We start from the raw sequence: 21,918 nt of genomic DNA on the forward strand, positions 1-21,918 counted from the left end.
TTCACTTTTATATTCAAGGCCCCACTTGCCATGTTTGTGAGTCTTAAAGTGAATAATTTGCAATTATAGGTTAAAAAATTAGATTAATGGAATGAAAATAGAAAAAAAATTCTCATATTAAGACCCAGTAAGGAAAGGTAAATAAAAACTCCACGTAAGGAGGGAAGTCACTTAAACTCCAATGACACATTATATGACATGCTGAGGCAGGAAGGAGAGGAGTGAGGTTAGAAGAGAGACTTCACAGAGGGAATCACTCTCTCCATGTTCTCTGTCTCTGTCTCTCTGTCTCTGTCTCTGTCTCTCTCTCTCTCTCTCTCTCTCTCTCTCTCTCTCTCTCTCTCTCCGTCTCTGTCTCTCTTGTGTGTGTGTGTCCATCTATCTTAAGGAACAGCTATTTCCAGAGAGTTTAGAAATTTTAGAAAGTAAGTCTAATGATATTGCCTGAGCCATCACTAGATGCATTTTCTAAAATTTCTAAATTCTAAATCCACTGAGCCACCCCCATTGGTGTGGTGATCTCACTTGGTATTCATTTGTACCAGAGCCCAGGAGGACTTACACTGATCGTAAAGAACACGTTCTCTGCCCAGGAGTATTCATAAGTAAGCTGTAGCATTCAGCTGGAGAGAATTTTGGTTTAGAGCTGATATACCATTCAGTGACAAGGCAAATGCTTCCCCAAGTAGCAGCTTTGGGACTTGATGGATTTGTAGTCATCTCTAGGGACTCCTCTGGTCTGGGCTTTATCAGAGGAGTGGCAGAGGAAAGCAAGCGTGTCCTGGGGACAAGAATGCCAGCTCAGCTCTGTGAGAGGGAGGCAGTATTTGTGCAAACAGCATGGGCTGAGAACAGAAGGCATCGCACCTCCTTTAGATAGACTCCTACATCTGGTTCTTCTACACTGTTCTTCCTTGCTGAATTACAGTGGGTCAGCACAAGGTCTCTCATGTCAGCAGGGGGCCTTGTCTCCTTTGCTTGCATTGCTTGAGAGACTAAATATCCTTTGGGGGCATTTCTTTTTACACAGAAGATGAGGAAAATTATCTCCCATGGAGAAGGCATAGGTACATCACATTTCATCTGTAAAATCTGATAGCTGATTTTCATTTTCTTAACCATAGAATTCAAGAGAAACAGCTGCTTGATCTCTTCTGGAGAAATAACTCAGTTGCTACAGCTACGCATTGATATTTAAAGAAATTGTGTTTTAACGGCAGCTTGCAGTCCAGTCTTAGCATGCAAGGGACAGTCTCTTAAAAATGTGCTAGACAGAGACATAAAAATATGACCTAGTATGATTGGGCTATTGATATCTCATTTCATTATCATATAGCTCTTTGATAATACTGTACCAGTTTTCATTGATGCCATGGCTTGTAGTTAATTTAACCAAACCTCTTTAACACAGAGCTACTTAGCATTCAAATGAGTTTCAGAACGAGACCATCTGATCCACACCAACTGCTCATAAAAGCAAATTTCAGGGAGGGGTTACCACCACCTTACCTGATGGCTTCTAGTCCAAATCTTTGGCATCACTGACTTTTAAGTGCTAAAATTCTACATGCTGTTGAGTTCTGACTTTCATTCCAAATGGCAACTCACACTAGTTATTAATCTGCTCAGATATAGGAAACAGCATGGCATGATAGGAAGAGAAGATATTTAGACCTGAAGTGAAATCATAGCTTCACTTGACTTAGTTATCTCAGATTTGAGTTAATTATTAGCCAGGAAAATTTTCTGGATCCAAGATGGAAAAGGAGAATCATTTAACTGGTATCTCTTGATTCGTTCAAGTCCCATTTCCCTCAATTGAATAATGAAGAAATGAAGGACATCATTAGTAACATTCGTAACTAGTATATGTGGAGGTGTTTGGTAAATTCACTATAATCACCTAAATTCTATTTATTTTGTCAAGATAAATCACATAAATAACAACATAGACAAATTTATAGGATGTTAACCATTTTTACAATTGGCGGTGGTAGAGGAATTTTAATCCAGCAACATGGCTGTTCTGGCAGGAGATTGCATCTAAAGACCTTTTAGGTCTATGCGATCTGGCTGGAAGCAGCCATGTTTGAAAGTGATGTGTAATTGAAGGGCAGACAAAGTGATGAATCAGAGAAAAAACTGACAAGATGGGTCACAGATAGTGTATGCCCAACTCCATGAGAAAAACACAGGAAAGAGATGGCAGTTCAGTGAGTGCAGTTCAGTTGAGTTCACGAAATGCAGTGGGAGTTCAGTTGAGTTCATCAGCTGAAGTGGGAGTCAATGCAGTGAGTACAGTTTAGTGGAGTTGAGCTCATTCATGAGTTTGTGTAGAGGCAATTGAACCCAGAGAATAAAAAAGAGCCAGAAGATTAGAACAAATTGCCAGAATTAGTCTGAGGTCAAGAAGAGTAATCTAGCGAGAAGCCCAGAGAAGCTGGATTGAATCAGTAAGCTTAGAGAGCAGTTTGAGCTAGAACTTCTGAGTTGAGCCAGCTAGCCAGAGACCAGAAAGAACTAGGAAGGGGTGAGATTATTTAGCAGTAAGCTTCTGAGATGACAATTATATCTGAAAAATTAAAGCTACTTTTAGATCTGATGCCCAATGTGATTGGAGAAGGAGAAAGCCCACCAATGATTTGGAAATTAGAGGACATTTGATAGAAATGTTGCAGAGGACAAGAGATATCTGACAGAAATCCATCAAGAAGAAATTCACCTGGGATAGTCTTCACAGGAAGCATCAGTTCTTTGAGTTCTGCTGGATGCCCAGAGAGACTTGGGAGACTCTGAAGTGGCAGGAGTCTCAAGCCCAGAGCAAGGAATGACACAGGAACCTCTGGGACAGTAAATCATAGTAATCCATCCAAAAAGACAAGTTTAATTATATAGATGAACTTTTTCTGCATTAGAAATTGGGAAACACCATTTCAGATCTCTTAAGACCAAGGGTAGAAGTCGAGAGGATGGAAATGTTACTTGACTACAATTGTGACCACCAGGATAAACCCTTCCCTACTTTCAATAGCAATATTTGTACACGTCCTCTCAAAAAGGTTGAAAAATTAGCTCTACCACAAGAAAAATTAGCTATGATGTTACAAATGCTTGCGAGACAAAAGATAGAGGAAGTAAGAGAACAGAAAGTGCTTAACTGTGAGGCTATGGTACCTAATGAAATTAAAGACCAAACTAGACAGCCTACTGAACCGATGATGCCACCTCTTAAGTCCATTAAACTGATCAACCATTTCCTTTATTTTTTGGATCTTAAAACATTCAGAACATAAAACGTGGATATCTTATAGTTTCATAAATGAGACAGAGAAGCAGCATGGTGGAACACATGCAATCTCAAGTGACAGGCCTGTTAGGTGTGTGCATTCTATCCAAACACACAGAACATGATTTGTCTGCTGTAGTGCTGAGGCACAGTTATGTAGGAAGTAATCCACAGTATTTGAACCCCTCCAGAGAATGAGACTTTGCAGAGGCAGATGATGAATGATTCCATCTGATTGACTAGATTCACTTAACATGACATCGTCATTTAGTGGGAACCCTATCCATAAGACACTGTCAAAAGAAAAGTATCCACTTCCAGAATCAATTCTCAGCAGGTGATATAGGAGCTATGTGGGCCAGTACAAGCTATTAGCAGTACTAATTTAGTGGCAACCACAGAGAGTTTCTATCAAAGCCAAAATATTTGCATGGTTATGGGATAGGAGTGACCAGGATTGCCAGAGCAAAGTTATTATATACTCTCTCAGAAGCTTCAACGCTTCCACTGATAAATTAGAATAATCTATTCCCCTTAGAAACATTCCGACAAAGATGGAAGTTTAATATAAGGGTAATAAGATGTGTGAACCCTCAAAGTGGTGTTTTCAGATACACTTATCATATCTTGACAGTCTATTTCTCTAGTAGATGGTCTGAAAGTATGTTCCAAGATAGATAGGAATAGGGAATAAGATAAAAAGCAATAAAAAATGGGACATTTTTTTCTTCTTTAGGCAAATGATAAATTTGCCAGATCTGTAGCAAGGAGCAGACTGGTTTCATATTCAGACAACCCCCTCTTGGACTGTTAACTTATTTAGAGAGATAGTCAAGCAAGTCAGTGTTCTTCTTTCAACATGGGTCAAAAATGGTTGACGTTACCTACTGTGTAAAGAAAAGAAGAAGGAATTGGGACAGGAGTTGACATCCTTAAAAAAACAGGTCAAAGACTGCAGGCTGTTGCAATTGCAATTCTGGAGCAAAGAAAAAAGAGACCTATTATTTGTTTTACAAGTTGTGTTTTATTATGGTTTAATTTCTTAGGTTGGAGTAGCTTTTCTTGCTTAAGTACCTGTAATCAGAAGTGAGAGACATTGGCAACACTTATAGGTTGAAAGAAAGATCAGAATCTATGTGAGAATGTCTAAGACAGACAATAAGAGCAGACACCAAACAGCCAACCTTTTCTTAGTAAAAGTCCAAAAGTGAATCCCTTGAATCACAGGGAGGCAGAGGAAAACAAAATAAAGCAAAAGAAAAAAAAAAAAACTATAACACTGACTACCAACTATGATGACAAGATGCCCTTTTGTTTACTTCAGAGTTTAAACAGTCTTACATGTCTTACAATGTGTTGGAGAAAACCAGTTACCTTGATTAAGTCTGATGGAGCAGAGTTGCCAGCAGTGTGACTGAAAGGCAATGCACTTACTAGGGTACGGTTCCTCTTCCTCTGTTGGTTGCTCCTTCTCAGGCTTGGGTAGGCCCTTGATTTTATACACCAGAGCACACAGTTTTCCTGTCCAGGAAGTGTCCTCCTCCTCCTCTTCCTCTTCCTCCAAGGGAACCCCTAGCAAGCCACAAAACATTGCAAACCCAAACAGTATATTAAGGGTTATCTTATCACATAGATAAGAACATAAAAAAGAAAATTCCCACACTTCTGGAACATTCTCAAGATTAGGCAGCCTCATAGGAGTATTTATCTACATTATGCCTTTCTAATAGTTGCTAGAATATATGATTTTCTCTGTCCCAGAACATCAAATAAACTTAATCCCAAGGCTTTACTCTTCCTAACCTATGTTAAAAGGGCTCTAGAGTCTCTAAAACACATTAACATTTATTATTTTAGATGAGAAGCTCGGCTTTTCTCTACATATTATTCAAGTTACTCATGTACAAGAATTTTAAATGCCATGATCCACTTAAAAATCAGCAGATATGCATCAACGTAGGGATGGATGACTTAGAATCCTTCAGGGAAAATATCGATACCCACTTTTTGAAAAGTAATTTACAACACCTAAAAGAAAGAGGGCTCAAAATCTTGGCTTGACTGGGAGAAGACCACAGGATTACTGTACATAAACTGGGTGGGGTGTAGCATCAGTCTTCCTCCCACTATTTTTTCCTCCAGAGACCTTCCCATCCCCTCTCTGTATCTTCTAGGTGAAGGTTTTTAGTCTGCCAGGCTGCAAGTCCCAACTCTTCACTGCCTCTCTGGAAAAGGAAGATGGCTGTGGTTCTAGCCCCTCTCTCAGCAGCTCACCACAGTGAACCAGAAGGTCCTCATGGAAGTCATACAGCTCCTCTCGGATCTCCTCTGGGCAGGGGCAGTTCTCTCCCAGGTGAAAGTTGAGGAGCATGTTGATCTGTGAGGGCAAGAGAGGAATGGCTAGGTGGTCTCCATGTCAGCCACGGGAGCTCAGATCATGCCTTAGACACCACTCTTTGAATTTTTTATTTAAAAGATTTTGGAGGGTAGGGAAAGTAAAAGTAGCTAACAGATAAAAGTTGCCTTTTCTTTTTTTTCCCTTATACTAAAAGCTGTTTATTATTTGAACAGAATTTAGAGAATATTTAAAGTAGAAAATTGCTACTACCCAGAGATAGTCTTGTTAATAATATCTTAGTAAATTTATTTCAGATTTTATGTATATCCATGGAAATTCAAGCCACATTATCAACCTAAACTTTCTTAAAATCTGATTTTTTTTTTAACTTACATTGCCTTGGACTATTTTAAAAACTATGAGTTTAAAATGGGTGCAATGTATTTATTTCACTCTATGCACGGATAAAATTTTATGTAAATTAACTGTTATAATATCTCTTGCTTATATTTTTATTATTTTTTGTGAGTACTGTGTGTGTGTGTGTGTGAGTGTATGTGTGTGTGCGCGCACACATGTGGGCACATATGAGCCATGGCTGATCTCAACATGGCATGGCATGTTAAGATCAGAAGATGACAGCCTCAGAGTTTGCTCCTTGCCTTCCATCTTATTTGAGACGGGGGTCTTTGATGTTTTGGTTTTCACTTCACATACTATGCTAGCTGGCCTGTGAACTTCCTGGAATTCTCCTGCCTCCATTTCCCTCTTTCCACATGAACATTGGGATTACAGGTGCTCACACTCTGCATCAGCTTTTATGAGAGTTTAAGGGGTTCACAATCAGGTCTTCACACGTGTGTAGGAAGTGCTTTCACACACCAGACCATCTCCCCACTTGTTTCTGTTTTTCTCATAAACAAAGCTGCTTTGAAGGTTTTATAAACTTTTTATTCACATGTCTGATCATTTTCTTATAATAAATTAGAAGCAAAATGAATGGAGCAACAGGTCTGTACATTTTAACTGCTTGCAATATGAATTGTAAATTGCTTTCCAGAAATCTCACAACAATTTGCATTATTCCAAATTTATATGTGTGTTACTTTGCCATCTCTATTACAGTAATGAGAGCTTAACACATTTTCAAATATTTTCCAGTTAGATGGGTGAAGAATGTCATATCCCTGTTGCTTTAATTTGCATTTAATTGGTGAGGTTGAAATTTACTTTCTACACATTAAGTCTAATTTTATTGCATATTTTGTAAAATTTTTTCTGATGTTCTTCATCTATTTTTCTACCAGGTAATTATCCATTTGAAAATTAGTTGGTGGAGTGCTTTTCACATTTGTCAACTTAGGCATTTTATAGTATATACTCAACAGATTTCTGGAGTTTTAGTTATTTATATTGTATACTCAATGGATTTCTGGAGTTTTAGTTATTTATAATATATACTCAATATATCTTTGGAATTTTAGCTAGCTTTTAATTTTATGTACAGCATGGGATCTTCATTTAGGTCTTCCTATTGAGATTTAGATTTATGTTCTGTACTCACTCTGCCATTCATTTCGCTTTTATTATTTTGTCTAAATGTTCTTGATGTCTTTCTAGTTACCATGTAGCATTCCTACAGTTTAGTGAATCTAAACTAATTTACAGATTAATATTTTAAATAAACAGGACACACAAACTTACAAAGAGAAATGATATAACAGTGAAGTCCATTTATTAAAGCAAAAAATTCTGATCTAGTAATAAATGTACTTCATCATTAGCTGACAAGAAGAGACCTAGTAGCTACTCCCAGAGCCCCTGCAATGCTGAAGCAGTGTTGAATGTAAACATATTTCTAAATGTAACCACCACAAAGTGTCATGAAAAATGTGCAGTCCCCAGTGGCAGCAAAGCAGGGCACTTACGCTGCTGTCTACATTAATCATAAAAAGTAATGCTAGCAGGGGTCAGTTTTCATACATTCTATTTTTCATACATTCTATTTTTCAAGTGATTCTGCATCCTAACCTCTGAAGTTGATCTAAATTGTCTTTCAATGACATCATATGCTTCCTTTCCTTGAGAACTCTATGGGTAGGTCTCCTCATGAAGTAAATTCTCTGGGAGGGGTGGAGATAGAACACATGAATTCTTTAGCTCTTGGTGGTGTTTTCTAGGCCACCAGCATCAACAATGCCTGAAAACTTGTGGAAATGAAAAACCTTGAGCTTTACCTCAGGCCTACTGACTCAGAGATCCTAGAGAAAGGTCCAAACGATCAATTTACTAAGTTCTTTTGGTGACCTTGTTTAAGAAGCACTGGTCTATACCTTCAGGAAGAATTCAAGTTACAGACTACTTAATGGCTTCTCTACTTAGAAGACTGGAGGAGAAGGAAATAGAGGTTCTAGGGAGGGTAGAAGAAAAAATTTGAAGTTACAATGGAGAAAAGAAAGATGGGAATCAGCCTCCTCCTTCCAGAAGCTTAGACCATGTTGTCTAGGTTGCCGAGGATGGTGAAAGCTAGGCTAGAGATGTCAGGAAATGTGTGACCCTACTCAGCAGGTACTCACAACGGCCTTAGAAGAAGGTGTGATGTTGCAGGTTTCTCTAATACTAAAATGACTGATAGGAGAGGGAACAGTTACGGAATTCTCATTCAGTGGCAGGCAGCTTGCTAAGCAGTGTAAAATATATTATCTCATGGCATCCTAAGAAAACCCCTGGGCTATAGATGTAAACATTATCCACACTAGCAGAAGGAACTTAGACAAACCGGTCAGGAACCCAGTGCCACACATGAGTGATGTGGTATAGATCTTCAGTGTTGTTAACTGAAGCCAATATTGGTGTTATAATTTCTCCATTATTGTCTTCCAATTATTCACAAAAGTTTGAGAGAGAGCATCATTTGCTCAGTGTCGTGGGGAACATTCACACCCACTGCCAGTCTAAGAGAAGCCAGTGGTGTTTGTAATATTCTCATAATCCTTGGGTAGCAGTTGGGATAATAGCATACTCATGCATTTGGCTTGGTGCAATCATCTATTTCAGCCAGTCCCAGGGACCTTCATATCTAGAGCAATGACTAGCTTTGCCTTCTCTTTGGGCATTGTCACTCAAGAGTCTTTCAAAAGCTACAATATATGGTTCATTGGCAAGACAGTATAAATATCTATGTCCCATAAAATAGATTGGGAAAGTAATTGAATGAACTTATAGTTGTGCCATTAATATAAAATAGTGGTAATTACATCGATAACAATGAATAGACTGCTTATTAAATATTTATGAGATTGAAAGATGTCATTTCAAAGACAGATCTGGTTTCCTCACTGAAACATTTACATTCCTTCTGAACACTTAGGGAGCAGTGGCCAACAGGCCTGGATAGCGCTATTATACCCTGAGATGCCATTTCTTCATTAAGAGCATGCTCAGAGTCATGGTCTCTCTTAGCAGCAACAACCACAAGTAAGTCCTATATAACACACTGCAAAAGGTTCTCCCCACTTGCCACTGCCAAGATAATTGGCACGTACTCTCCAGTTATTATTTACTTGGGATTCAGTCTATCTCTTCATGTTGTGGCTTCCATGGCTCTTCTGTCTGTTAACAATACTACAAAGGGTTCAGGTATCCTGTTCTGGGGTTTGGAATTCCACAGGAATGGTATTGCAGATGGAACTCACCTGCTCCTGGGGTGGTGAGCGGAACTCTCTTGTCTTCCGGGCAGTTAGGGCTGCAGACATGTTCAGGGCCTGCATGAGTTCATTGTAGCGGAACTTCTGATTTGCCTGCAGCTTGGACACGTAAATGTCACCAAATGCCACAATAGCCTCTACTCGGTGCTGCAGTTCACAGTCACAGAGGTAGCTGAGGAGTTCACACATCTGTAACAGAAAAGTATGTGTATATACTTCCTTAGAGAATGCACTTAATACTCACAGACACAGTTGCCAGTTCCCCACTTCACAGACAGAAACACTGAGACTTAGGAAAATGCATTGAATTGGTTGATCTAGTGCCTCAGAGTAATCATGAAGCTACTGAATCCGAGTCTGTCCAAACCCAGAGGTGAACTGTTCAGCCATTAGGGCCAGGGAATGAGAGTGAAAAGAAGTTACTGAAAGCAACATCTTGTAGCAAATGCTTTCCTGGGGAGTCAGGTATGAAAACTAGCATCAAAATGTTCATGTGAGCACTGTTTTCCTTTCTCACATGGTGCAGCGGCAGAAGACCGGGATGTTGGAAAGCTTGTTCCCCATCCCACCTTCCCTGGCTGCACTGCTCATCTGTGGTCAGTTCTGTTGTTATGATAATGATCTGCTCATTCTGTACACTTGAGTTGTTTTAAAAATAAATGCTAGGTGTGAAAAAATTGTAAAGGGTGGGGGAGATCATTCAGGTATGAAAGTGTTTTGCTCTCTAGTGATACTACAAAGATGGCAAAGATGCACTCTACTGTTAGGTAACTTCATCATGGTGAAAACATTACACACCAAGTGTTGTCAGTGACTGTCCTCTGAGCCAAGAGACCACCGTATTGGGGAGTTCAGCTGCACTCCTTTGTACAACAGTTTTCCAAGCTGGGCTTGTTGGCTATTTCTGGCCCCTTGTAGAGGGGCAGAGAGGATCAAAAGACCCTCCCCTTACTATCCAGACCCTTTCTACCACAGGTTATATACTCTGTCTTAATTATACAGGGCCTCAGGGAGGGGCTGGAGTACATAGGCCAGAAAAAAACTGAAGGAAGAGAGGCTCCATCTATATAGTTACAAGGGGGACCTCATTCCTGCCGGTAAAGAGTTTTCAGGTGTGGGCTGTTGGGGTAAGAGCACACAGACTCCTCACCTATGTTCTGTAAAGAAGCCAAACTTACTGGTTCTCCAGAGTGAATTTTGTTGGAATCATGCCTGCGTTTGACATTGGGACTTTAGGGAAAGGGGTAGAGATGTTACTTACATCTGCCCTGGGAAGAAATTTTAGCAACAGATGGTTAGTCTCTCATTAGATGGTTATCACCTTATCACTCTCATATATTGTGGTCCATTGTTAACTGAAGTGTCATTATGGAGTGCATGACTGGAGATCTGATGTTCACTTTACAAATCTCTGAGCCGGCAATAGATGCCAGCTGCTCCAGAGGTCACACGTGAAAAGGAAGAACTTCAAGTGCTGGTGAGAGAATTCATACTAAAGAAAAGATCTTGGCCCTGTATCACAGCAGCAAACTTATACCATTTAGTTAACTGCTAAGGTAGAAGTGTGTATGTGTGTGTGTGTGTGTGTGTGTGTGTGTGTGCATGCATGAGAATGCCCATGTCATTTTATATTGTTACATTTCTCCTCTATACTGGATATCTTGATTAACTGACTATGTACTAATCCTATTATATTAGAAGAGAGAATTTTTGTCCTAGATTATTTCACATTCTATGATAGAAGATACTTCACATCTTTTATGAAAATATATTTGGCATCATCTTTTTTTAAAACTTCCATTTTACAGATGAGGACTCTAAGGTCCTGACTGACTGCTGACTTGTGAGTTTCCATATCCAGTAAGCAGCAGAGGAAGAGTAGAATCCTAGGAATGGCTGACCCAGGACCCCTGCTCCTCATCATTTCTCCTTGTCTCAGTGCTCAGAAGACAAAGGTTATCATCCTTAGCACATGGCTCATGATAGTTTACATGAGGAATCATTGTTTCAGATGGTACTGAAGGCTCCTTAGTTTGGGTAGCAGTTTAGTGGATGCTGGGTCAGCAGGGCCCCATCGTATTAGTGTAAGAACGCAGCTCTGTGAGAGTGAGTGCTGTGTGTGTGATGGTCCTGGGAGTCAGTTCCTTGGGCTACAGAACAACATTTTAGAGTTACTTCGGCTACAGAATCTAATCCCCTTTGCTAAACAGATACTTCTCAAATAATCACCTGGTTCTCAAAGGCTCAGAGACATGGGCAAACCCAACACTGTGCAAAGACTTCTTTATGACATCGGAACATTTTAAAGTATCTCACTAATGAAGTTTGGCATTTTCTTGTTGGCTTGGGGAAGCTTAAGAAATATATCCCATGAAAATAGGCATCAATTAGGTACTCTCTATAAACCTCTACTGCAGTAGGACTCTCAGGCTTGTGCCCACAGCCCCCATACCCAGGCTTTCTCTCTCCCTCCAGGGCACTTTACCAGAGCAAAAGCGTGTTGTTCTTAGTTACCTGGAGCTTGACAGACTCAGGTAATCGAGTCTGCAGCAAGCCTTTGACTGGAGCTTCCTTGCTGGCCTTTTCTCCAGCCTCTACTGCCTTTTCCTCTACATGGGTCACTTCTTTTTCTATTCCCTCTTCTGTCTCCCCACTGTGCTCCCCAAACACAGAAGGATCAATCAAGAGGAGAATCTGCCGAACGTCATCGTCATCAAAAACTCCCATGACTAACAAGGTTCCAATGAGTTTCAGCACAGGCACAAACTGGAACTCCACAGAACCCCCAACAGGGTCTCGGATGTGGGCCCCACTACAATGCACAGCCTCAGTCAGCATGCTCAGGGCCTTTGTCTTGAGAATCTGCAAGGGAATCTCAGGGCTCTGCTTCTGATGCTCCTCATTAGTCACCACAAAGCAAGGGGTAGAGAACCTGAAGCCTGGCTTGAGGCATGTCCTCAGGCCCACGCCAGGTAATCCATGCCTCTTGGACTCATCTGGGTACAGGCGGATATTCCTGGTAGTGCTGGTGATGGGGATGATGTACTCATTCTTCATCATCAGCTTCCTCTCCTTAGCATTGGCCAGGTGGATGCTAATGAGCAGGTCATAGAAACCAGACCGAAGGAGGCCAGGCAAGTACTTATTGTCAATGGCATAGAAGAGCTGTGACAGGTCCACGTGGCTGCACAGGGCAGAAGCGACTCGGCTGTTTCCCAGAGCGCATACAGCACTGTAAAGTCTCAGCGTGTGGTAATGGAACTGCATCAGGTCCTCCTGCTCACAGAGCTCAAGGATATCCACACACCTGAGGATGACAAAACAAGCCACCATTCCAAAGTAAGAAATGAGTGCCAGGATTCAGTACAGTTGCCCTGTGAGATTCCAAAAAATCCAACCAGCTCAGTGAAGACAGAAATCTCTGCCATGCTTTCTCTAACAGTGTATTCCTCTTCTCTCAGCTATGGTCCATACCCAGGTTCCTAATGATCCACTATGTCTCATTACAATATTCTAAAAAGCCCAGGAAATGAAAGAAATTGGCTTATCAAATATCAAAATATTGAAATGTAAGGAAAAAAAAACCCTAAAAACCTCAAGGAGAAAGACACTTGGGAATATGATGATGATCTGGCTTTCATTATCTAAAGGTTCAAGTGGATCTGTTTCCTGAGACAGTCTCTCAGAAGACACAACTCACACCCACAACCACATCTACAGCCACACCCATAGCCCCATAGCCACACCCACTGCCACATCCACAGCCACACCCATAACCATATCCACTTCTAGACTATCTATCATTCATACCATCTGTGTAGTCCAGGTCTGCAGCATCTACAAAGCTTTTTATCCTTAAAAACAAATACATCTGCACATTTGTTCTTGAGCAGAAACACTTTTCCAACTGGTACTCATTGACCTAATCCAGTGAGTGCTTCCTTCCCGACATTAGCAGCCTGCCTGCCCGTGTCTTGCTTTCTTGTTCGTGTAGGCCCAGGGATGAGGCTCTGGTCTCTCCTTAGATTTTCATTTTTTTCCCTCCTCATGGTGTGTTGGGTGTTGGGAGCTGAGAAAGCAGCTATCCTCTTTGCAAACATCTTGAGCCATATACCCTGACAAGAGACTTGTTTTTCAACAGCCTACAACAGCTGAGCACAGTCTGATAAACATCTTATTCTGCTGTTTAGTGCCCCCAGCTGCAAGGTGCACATGGTATCCATGCCTACAAGGCATGTGGCAAAGCATATAAATACCCAGGATTTCCTTTCAATAAAGGAGACTAGAGACAAGAGACTTGATCAGAACCTCTGTTCTTCGTATCTCTTGCCCCTCCATCCACACTGTCTCTCTTGCTAGACCCTGACCCTCGGACCAGAGCAGCAGCTCGGGCCTGGACAGTTGGGGACCTTGGAGATGGGCTTTCTGGAATGGTTTCAATGCTTCTTTACTTTCCCCATACTCTCCTGTGATACATGATAGAAGGGCATACCCAAAGGGGAGTCCTATGGGGGTGCAAACACCTTTACTTTATGCTTTTTCATTTAGACTTTTAGTATTTATTTTGTGTAGATGAGTGTTCTGTTGGCATATATTGATGTGTACTGTGTGTATTTGTGGTGTCCACAGAGGTCTGAAAGGTACAATGGATCCCCTGGAATTGGAGGTATGCATGGTTAAGAGCTGCCATGTGGGTTCTGGGAATTGAACCTAGGTCCTCTGCAAGGACCGTAACCAGTGAGTGAGCCATTTCTCCAGCTCCATGCACATACATACCTTTTTAGTTAAGAGACATTGAGGTTAATAAACATCCACAACAATAAGACGTACTCAGCTCCCACTATGGCCAGAAATGGCACTGGATTCCACCCATAGAACCACACTCTCATCCTAGCAATAGTGTGGGTGGTTCTCTTTTGCAGTGTGGCTGAGGTGGGTGTGGCTTGGAGTATGTGAGCAGCTTACCAAACCATACCAAGTGTTGGGAGATTGAACCCAGTCACAATCCTCTTAACAAATGGTCCCAAGTGCTAAGATTCTTAATTCTCTAAATCAAACCAGACATGAGCCATTCCTTGTCTTTTTGTAGAAATAAACATAGGTGTATTTCAGGATCACTTGTATTTTAATTAAAGGCATGGACGTATTTTCTGATTACTAGTCTTGAGAGGTACCATGGCTGGTGCATTCTCTGCTGTTTTAGAATGAATGATGACATTGGGAAAGAGAAAGAACAGACTTGAAGTACTGTGGAACATTAACTGTAGTTATCTTAGGACAGCTTAGGGTCTACTGCAGATGCTCATGGTGCCCTCTGGAGCTTCCTGGCTTCCCAGTACTGTCCCTTCCTCTGTGGGCCCCTCTAGTACCTGTTCTCCTCAGGGATGTGGAGTGCCATCATCTGCAGGGGTTCTAGGCACTGCACCACCCAGCCATGGCGCTCGCTCACCCGCTCTGTCTCCACTTTGAGGAAGCTGCTGGGCATGCGACTCCAGAGCACTGGCTGGATGGTTTGGACATCCAGCCGAGGTGGACACTGTGGGATGGGGTTCTTCTCTTCACTCTTGAATATGGCTGCTGACAAAGGCATTGCATTCTGGAGCAAGGTAGAAGACATCAGAGATGAAGAGGCATGTCACAGGGAGCGTCTCAGTTGCTGGAGTATGTACCTGGCTCGGGATCATCTGTATAACTGGTATAAATTAAAGAAGGACTATATATCCCGAGAATTTCCAAATGCATTGCCGCCATTAGTTACAATGGTACGCAATGACTTATGCGAGAAGTAATCAATCCTTTCAACAGCCAAAATGCATGGAAGAAAAGGAAAACAAGAAGGCATATTCTGTCATCGGAACTTCCCAGCAAATTACAGAGGCCTGAGAGGTAGAGAGGTGGATGAGAAGCAAGAGCTCTCCTCTGCATTCTAATACCTGGGATTTCCCTGTGATGGTCAGTGCTGCCTTCCCTTGGAATGGGCATTAACAGGAGGGGGTGTGTGACAGATAAATACCTTCAGTTTTCCAAGTTCAAACTGAAACAAGGAAGTGCTTGTAGGCTGGAGGAAGACTGCAGGGAACACTTTGGTGTTAGGCTCCACCTGGAAACCAAAACAAATCAAGAGGTTTGCCCAGGGCTATGAAATCACAGTTTGATAAGCCACTGGCCTTAGTAGTTAGTCATCTCATTTAAGTTCAGCTGAGAGGAGACAACTGGCTGGCTGGCCAATTTCCTCTGATCAGGTGTTCTCAGAGCCCTGGTTTGTTTTTACTGGAGCCTGACACCACTCTAGGCCTTAAGTTCTTTCTGCTTTGGGATAAAATGGTCTTACAACTTTTACATTTCTGCCGTAGGTACTGGCAAGCCAGCAGCTTTCCCTAGAGTTCAGGATCAGAGTCATAAGTCCAGAGACAGCCATTACTCACTAGTCAGGCAATACACTGATGGCTACTGAACAGCAGTATGTTTGGGTCGTGACTTGGGATCATTTCTGAAGGCAAATGGCAGGTTCACAAGGCATACCAAGACACCCTGCAGTCAAGATTCTTAAGCCCAGTCTGATTGCTGCCTCTGATAACTTATTAGGTAAACTAATCTGAACATTGTAGAATAGGAGGTGATATCTCTGTCCTGTACCCATTATGTATCTGTGAGCACATCATAATCCTAAAGATTAACAAGGTCTTCTGACACTGCCAAATGTCCTGGGCAGGGGACAGGCACACATAGCAACTGAGAATTGATACTGTACAGGCAAAGACTTTAAAGTTCTTCATTGGAATATGGACCTCGCCTTCTCGCTGGGCTGCTTTGGATGCTTCTGTACCCTTTCCCCCACTTTACACATGCTATACTTATGCTAAAGGGTTTGAGATTCTCTGGTTGGCTTCTAATTGCATCTTACATTATTGCATGAGGCATTTGCATATGACATCAAGGCTCCACTTATTTTTTGTTCTCTTTGATGTATACAAAGTTAGGTGTTATTAGTCCACTACCATTAAGTAAATGCAGTCACTTTGGAATTTTTGCAACTCTCCCTGCCTAGAAATTCAAGGATGAGTAGCTATATTGGCTATACCCTGAGAGTTCATTATCCCCAGGGTCTTTGTTTTATTTCTAGCAAATAGAAAGGTATAAAAAATATGGAGGCTGTAATTTCTTTGAATTAGATTCTTATTTAAATAGCCTGGTTTTAAAGTAAGATGCCTTATATGAGATGGTTTCTGTTCCTTTAAGGATGATTTATTGCAAACTTTATAAACTGATCAACCAAAGTCCCAGACTCTCCTAACCAATCTCAGGGAGTGCTTTGAAAGCCTTCAAACAGAATATTTTCTTGTGTTGAGCATACATATTCTCACCATGACGAACAATGCAGATTTTTGTTTAGGACTAAAACAAGAAGAAAACAGAAGCATAGTCTCCTCAGGGTATATCAAAGGGGAAAATGGTATTAGTGATGTGGTAAATATAATTCTAGAAGGCTCTGGAGGACCCTGGTTTTATTTCTGTGATTATATTAATGGAACATGGGATTATACATGTTCAAGAAAAACTGGTAAGCAGTTGAACTTGGGCTGGAAAAAGATGTGGGCTTTATCTAATTATGCAAAGGTAGCTTAAAAGCAGAATTTTTTTTCTGATTTGTTTTTTGTTTTTTGTTTTTTTGTGGAGGTAGAAGGGAAAATTGGAAAGATCTGAAGTATAAGAAGACCATGCTTTAAAGACAGAGGGACTGTGTGAATGGACTGTAGGCACTCAGCTAGCAGACAGTGAGCCCCACTACCAGTCAGTAAGAACGCAGGTCCTCCGAACAGTAGACCTGCAGCATGAAGAACTGGCTACTGTTAACAACTCAGAAAGACTCAGAAAGGGGTTCTTTCTAGGTCCTCCAGAGCACAGCCTGGCTCTGCCCAGCAGGTGCCTTGGTTTTGCCTTGGGAGAGAGCCTAAGCATCTGGCAAGCCCACGGACCTAGGAAGTAATGAACTCAGGTCGTTTTAAGCCACTAATTTTATGGCAACTTGTTAGGCAGAAAAGCAAATACAAGTGATTTCCCAGCCAAGCCAGTTAATCTGACAAGAAATTCCAGTGAGTGCTCACGAGGTGCCAGCTGCTGCACTGTGGAAAAGGGGCACAGAGACGTCCTCCACCCTGGGAAGGCTCACCAACTGCAGGGTCTGCCCCTGCTCCTGTGCAGTGAGCAGCTGGACTCCAGCGATCATGCCCTTTGTTCATTTTTGAAGCTACGGTTCTTTTTTATCACTGGCTGATCTATTTGTCCTTGTACTGATAGACATCCCATTTCTAATCATGTGTGAAGGTCAGGCCCTAGAAACTGGCCTGAATCTACAGCTAGCCTCTCTCATAAATCTGAATCTTACAGCCAGCTCTTCCTTTTACACAGATGATGTAGGGCAGTCACCCAGGACTAACTTGAATGTATATTTTGGTTCTCATTTTTCTACTGATCACATTAAGTGGGAGAAAGGATTTTAGAATGCATAGCGTCATTTAATGGGAGTCCTGGAAACGTTGTTTAAGAGAATTGTTCATTATTTTGGTCCATTCTGATTGAAGGCCAGTGTATAAATATTGCTGGCCTGTTTCTCTTGAGATAATTGAAAAATGAAAAGGACTGTAGCTGTGGAATAACAATGATCCAGCTGACAGGGACCAGACACATGGCTGGACATGCTTCTGTCTCATGGGGATTAGAAAGGACTAGTTGAGTAGGAACTCTCAACTAAGGACTCTCACCAGATCTCTACCACTCTGCCACTCAGCAAAGTTCTTTGGGATTGGAACATTGAGCAGCAGAAGAGTTTGAATGTACTGAATAAGGGAGGTGCTCCAACAGCATCTTGCTCAATGACGGCAGTGGTCCAGCCTGATGTTGCATAGGAATCACCATGCAGGATGTGATCAAGTAGCAGGAGTGTCCTTCTTTTGGCTATAGTATCTTAGCCTCATGATTCTCATTCTCTCTCTCTCTCTCTCTCTCTCTCTCTCTCTCTCTCTCTCTCTTTGAGGCAGGCAAGTCACTGCTTCTGCAAATGCCACCTTGCTTTGTTGCTTATTCCTTAATGTTTGCAGATCTCCAAAGTCCAACAGGTCATAAAAGTTATTAGATGCTCCAGAATTCTTTGCAGCTCAGGAGGGACCCTTCAGTCCAGCCCATTTCAGAAGTTAATGGGAAAACACTAATGGATTCTGAAGGACAGCAGTAATGTACATAAAAGCTTCTCAAGGGATGTGGGCCCAGGGAAGCATCATAGTCAGAAAATACCAGAGTACTTTACTTTCTTCCCAGAGCCTGGCTTCACAAATGCCTCTTTCTGGAAGTGGCTGGGCCCTCCAGCTGCCAGGCAAGCTTGCCAAGTGTTGACTATGTTCCTCATAGGAGAAGGTTCTTATTGTTCCATTCACTGCAGGAACTGTTGGATAGACAGGTAAGCTGCCTCCCTGTCAGTGAGCTGCTTCTGACATGTAGACAAAGTTTGGCCCATCTATCATTTTTGGTTAGTGAATCTTTCAGAACAAGAAGGACTGCTGTGTTTGCCCACTTTAGCCCATCTCCCCAAGCAAAGACAAGATAGCTGGTTTCCTACAGGCCTTACAATCTAAAGACTGTGACCTGGGGCTGACCAGGGCTTTTTATCTATTATGTAACAACAGCGTATTGCATATCTGTTGTGGTTCTCTAAGCTGCTGACCCTAAGAGACTACATTTAGCTTCCTTAATTACTGCACATCACTCATGCTCAGAGACCTTTCATAGCTTCCTATTTTCTATGTATTCCTCCCTCTCTTTCCAAATGGAACCCTTGTTACCAAACATAGAGCCTGCTGTCTACTTACCCACTATACCTCCCTAGAATACTGCTCTTCTAGTACTCTCAAAGCCAAGATTTTCCCCTAATGAAACTTTCCTGATTGCTCTTCATGGGAGAAAGGTCTTCTTGTAACTGGTTTAGCAAATTCTACCTACACAAACTCACTGTTCTGTGCTTACCAGTATTGGGATTGCTTGAGAATATAATCCCTCAACACAACACTTCCTGGAGTAGACTTTATGGGTCTCTGGGCTCAAGAGTACTACAGGTTAAGGTCAACAAAGCAATTTCCCGTTTCAGTAACTTGAGAAATGCTTGGTTAGGTAGGTTTCTTCTTGATATATTCTCAGATTTTAGTGGACTAAATGTTTATCATAGATTTTAAGAAAAAAAGTAGAAGACATGACATTTTGCCAGGTTCACATGGCTTTCAAGAAGAACACATCTGGGATGGTAGTTAATGATAGGTGTGTAATTAAAGGTTTTTCTGGAAAATTTTATTGAAGTTTACAGTTTATGAAATAGGAAAACATGTGACTTGCAAAACAGATCCAAAGGGATCACATCATCCACTGGGAGCATAAATAGCCTCTCAGTGAATGGGACACATTAGTTTCCATCGGTTTCTATTTTGAGTAAATAAGTGTCTTAAAGTGACTTCTGTTCACCCTTTAAATCTTTAATCTTCCATCTTATCTATTACAGACAATATAAAGACAGCAAAGATATACTTTTGGAATACATGAATAATCTTTCAGAGCTCAATAAGGAAAAACTGCTGTTTCTTCTTAAAAGATGACTGCAATATAGAAATCATCCAATACATAAACATATTTTTTCTCTGTATAAAATAGAATCACACTGTGCCTATTTGCTAGACTAATAGCCAGTGGTCTGCACAGGCTTACCTACTGGGGGAGGATGATGAGAGTGGAAAAGAATTAGGAACATAACCATAAACCCCAGGCCCAAGGCCCAAAGCAACAGCCCAGCCTCAGAAGTCACACCTACTTGGTAGCAGGTGCCAAGTTCCTTCCCATTAGCAGAGAAGGACAGCATGCCCATTGCCAGATCTAGAAGGCAGCCAATCTCCAGGTCTACATTGCTCCGACTTGATCTTTGGGAACTTGCTACAATGTCCCCACCCCAGACCATGTAGCAGTTGCTGCGTTTCACACTGAAAACCAGAGAAAAGAGAAAAGTTGTAGAATATAGTGGTGTGTAATCATAACTCACTTGTAAAATGCCTCAAAACCCTCTCTATGAAATTTTACCATTAATCCTACATAATTGTTTTCTTGAATGAAACTGTTCAGCTTCAACTAAATTTACTCAGGCATGAACTATTGTGTTTGGGGATGTGGCAGTATGGCAGGCTGCCTCCTTCCAAAGACCTTGGTATTCAGATAACTATTTCTCAACTCATTGGCAATTCAATCTTCTGGTAGTAATACTTCCATTTTAGGGACAGAAAAGTCAAAGCACAGAAAGGAGACTATGGTAGAGGCAAATCTACAGAGGAATTTGGATGAGAAGCAAAATCATTAATCTGGATTAATTTGGAGAGAAGGCAGAACTGACTGCTTCTTGTCATCATCCATTGTGAGAGGCTCTGAGAACCACATTGTATGTGGCCTATCTTCCTGTCCAGTCTTCTGGATCACAGGGCATAAAGTGATTGAAAACTTGCATCATATTCTTTGGAATGGCAACTAGGATCCAGATAGACTGTCTCTGATGGCCTCCCTGCTCCCTGAACTGTACTATACTGTACTTTCTGTTCTTTAGATGTCTGCTGGCCTCGCTACTAAATAGCCCAAATAGCTAAATAACCACCTAGATTTCTCTGTCACTAGCTCTCTACCAATTTCCAGAGTGTAGAACTCCATCTGTTCTTTATATTTAAAGGCAAGCTGTAACCGAAAGCCTTCAAAGGTTCCCAATCCAAATTTTATAACCTTTTCACTTTTGTGATGGGAATCAAACCCAGAATCCTATGCAGATTAAGGAAGGGCTCTACCACTGGGCTGCACCCTGAGCTAGAATTTTTTAATTGCAGGATTTTATACCCAGAGTGAGCTTTTGAGAAGATAGGCCATGTACAATGTGATTCTCAGAGGCTCTCACAATGGGTGATGACAAGCAGTCAGTTCTGCCTTCTCTCCAGCTCACCTATGGTGTAACAGCTGAAGGACCTGGGCCTTTGGAGTGATATGGTGTGGCCTTTCTTAGGTTAAAGAACAATTGATTCTCTACTTGATGCAAGAGAAACCCCTTTGAACACACAGACCAATCTGATGTAGCTTGGGCTAAGTTCTTGTTGTAGCTTAGCTGTGTCAGCTGTGTGAGGGAACCCAGACCAAGCATTCAGCATCGCGTGGTGGACAGTTCCCTGAACCCTGAAGGCTTTTTACCTCTGAACTATTCTTTGGAAAATCCAGGCTGAATGAAGAAGATATTCTGTTTCCTTCTGTTTGTAGAAGTCTGCCACTTTCTACTGTGAGTGGAAATCCCTTTCTGAGTACACATCCCTTTCCTTTCATTTCTTCCTATTTGGGACAATGACGGGGCTGTTTTCTCAGGATGAGTGCTCCTAGGCAGAGACCTCTGCAAATTGAGTCTTCCATTTATAGCCATGGATAGGTTTCTATAAAGTTTAAACTCAAGCCATGCTATCCCTGCTTTATAAATTACAGAATCCAATTACTGATGTATTGAACTGTGTACTGTGAACTGGCAGGCTTTGTGT

The 21,918-nt window shown here is 41.5% G+C and overlaps 1 protein-coding gene across 1 annotated transcript in view; it reads right to left on the minus strand.

Moving 5' to 3' along the window:
- The window catches only part of Ryr3 (ryanodine receptor 3), a 290,856-nt gene that overhangs the window by 168,380 nt on the left and 100,558 nt on the right, over positions 1 to 21,918 (minus strand). The window contains exons 28-34 of the mRNA XM_076928313.1: positions 20,181 to 20,346; positions 15,345 to 15,431; positions 14,701 to 14,927; positions 11,846 to 12,638; positions 9,320 to 9,520; positions 5,561 to 5,663; positions 4,721 to 4,858 (exon numbers count right to left, since the gene is read on the minus strand). Of these exons, the coding sequence (XP_076784428.1) occupies positions 4,721 to 4,858; positions 5,561 to 5,663; positions 9,320 to 9,520; positions 11,846 to 12,638; positions 14,701 to 14,927; positions 15,345 to 15,431; positions 20,181 to 20,346 (1,715 nt within the window). The remainder of the gene's footprint in view (positions 1 to 4,720; positions 4,859 to 5,560; positions 5,664 to 9,319; positions 9,521 to 11,845; positions 12,639 to 14,700; positions 14,928 to 15,344; positions 15,432 to 20,180; positions 20,347 to 21,918) is intronic.

The sequence above is a fragment of the Arvicanthis niloticus genome, chromosome 2, assembly GCF_011762505.2.
Source record: "Arvicanthis niloticus isolate mArvNil1 chromosome 2, mArvNil1.pat.X, whole genome shotgun sequence".
NCBI lineage: Eukaryota > Metazoa > Chordata > Mammalia > Rodentia > Muridae > Arvicanthis > Arvicanthis niloticus.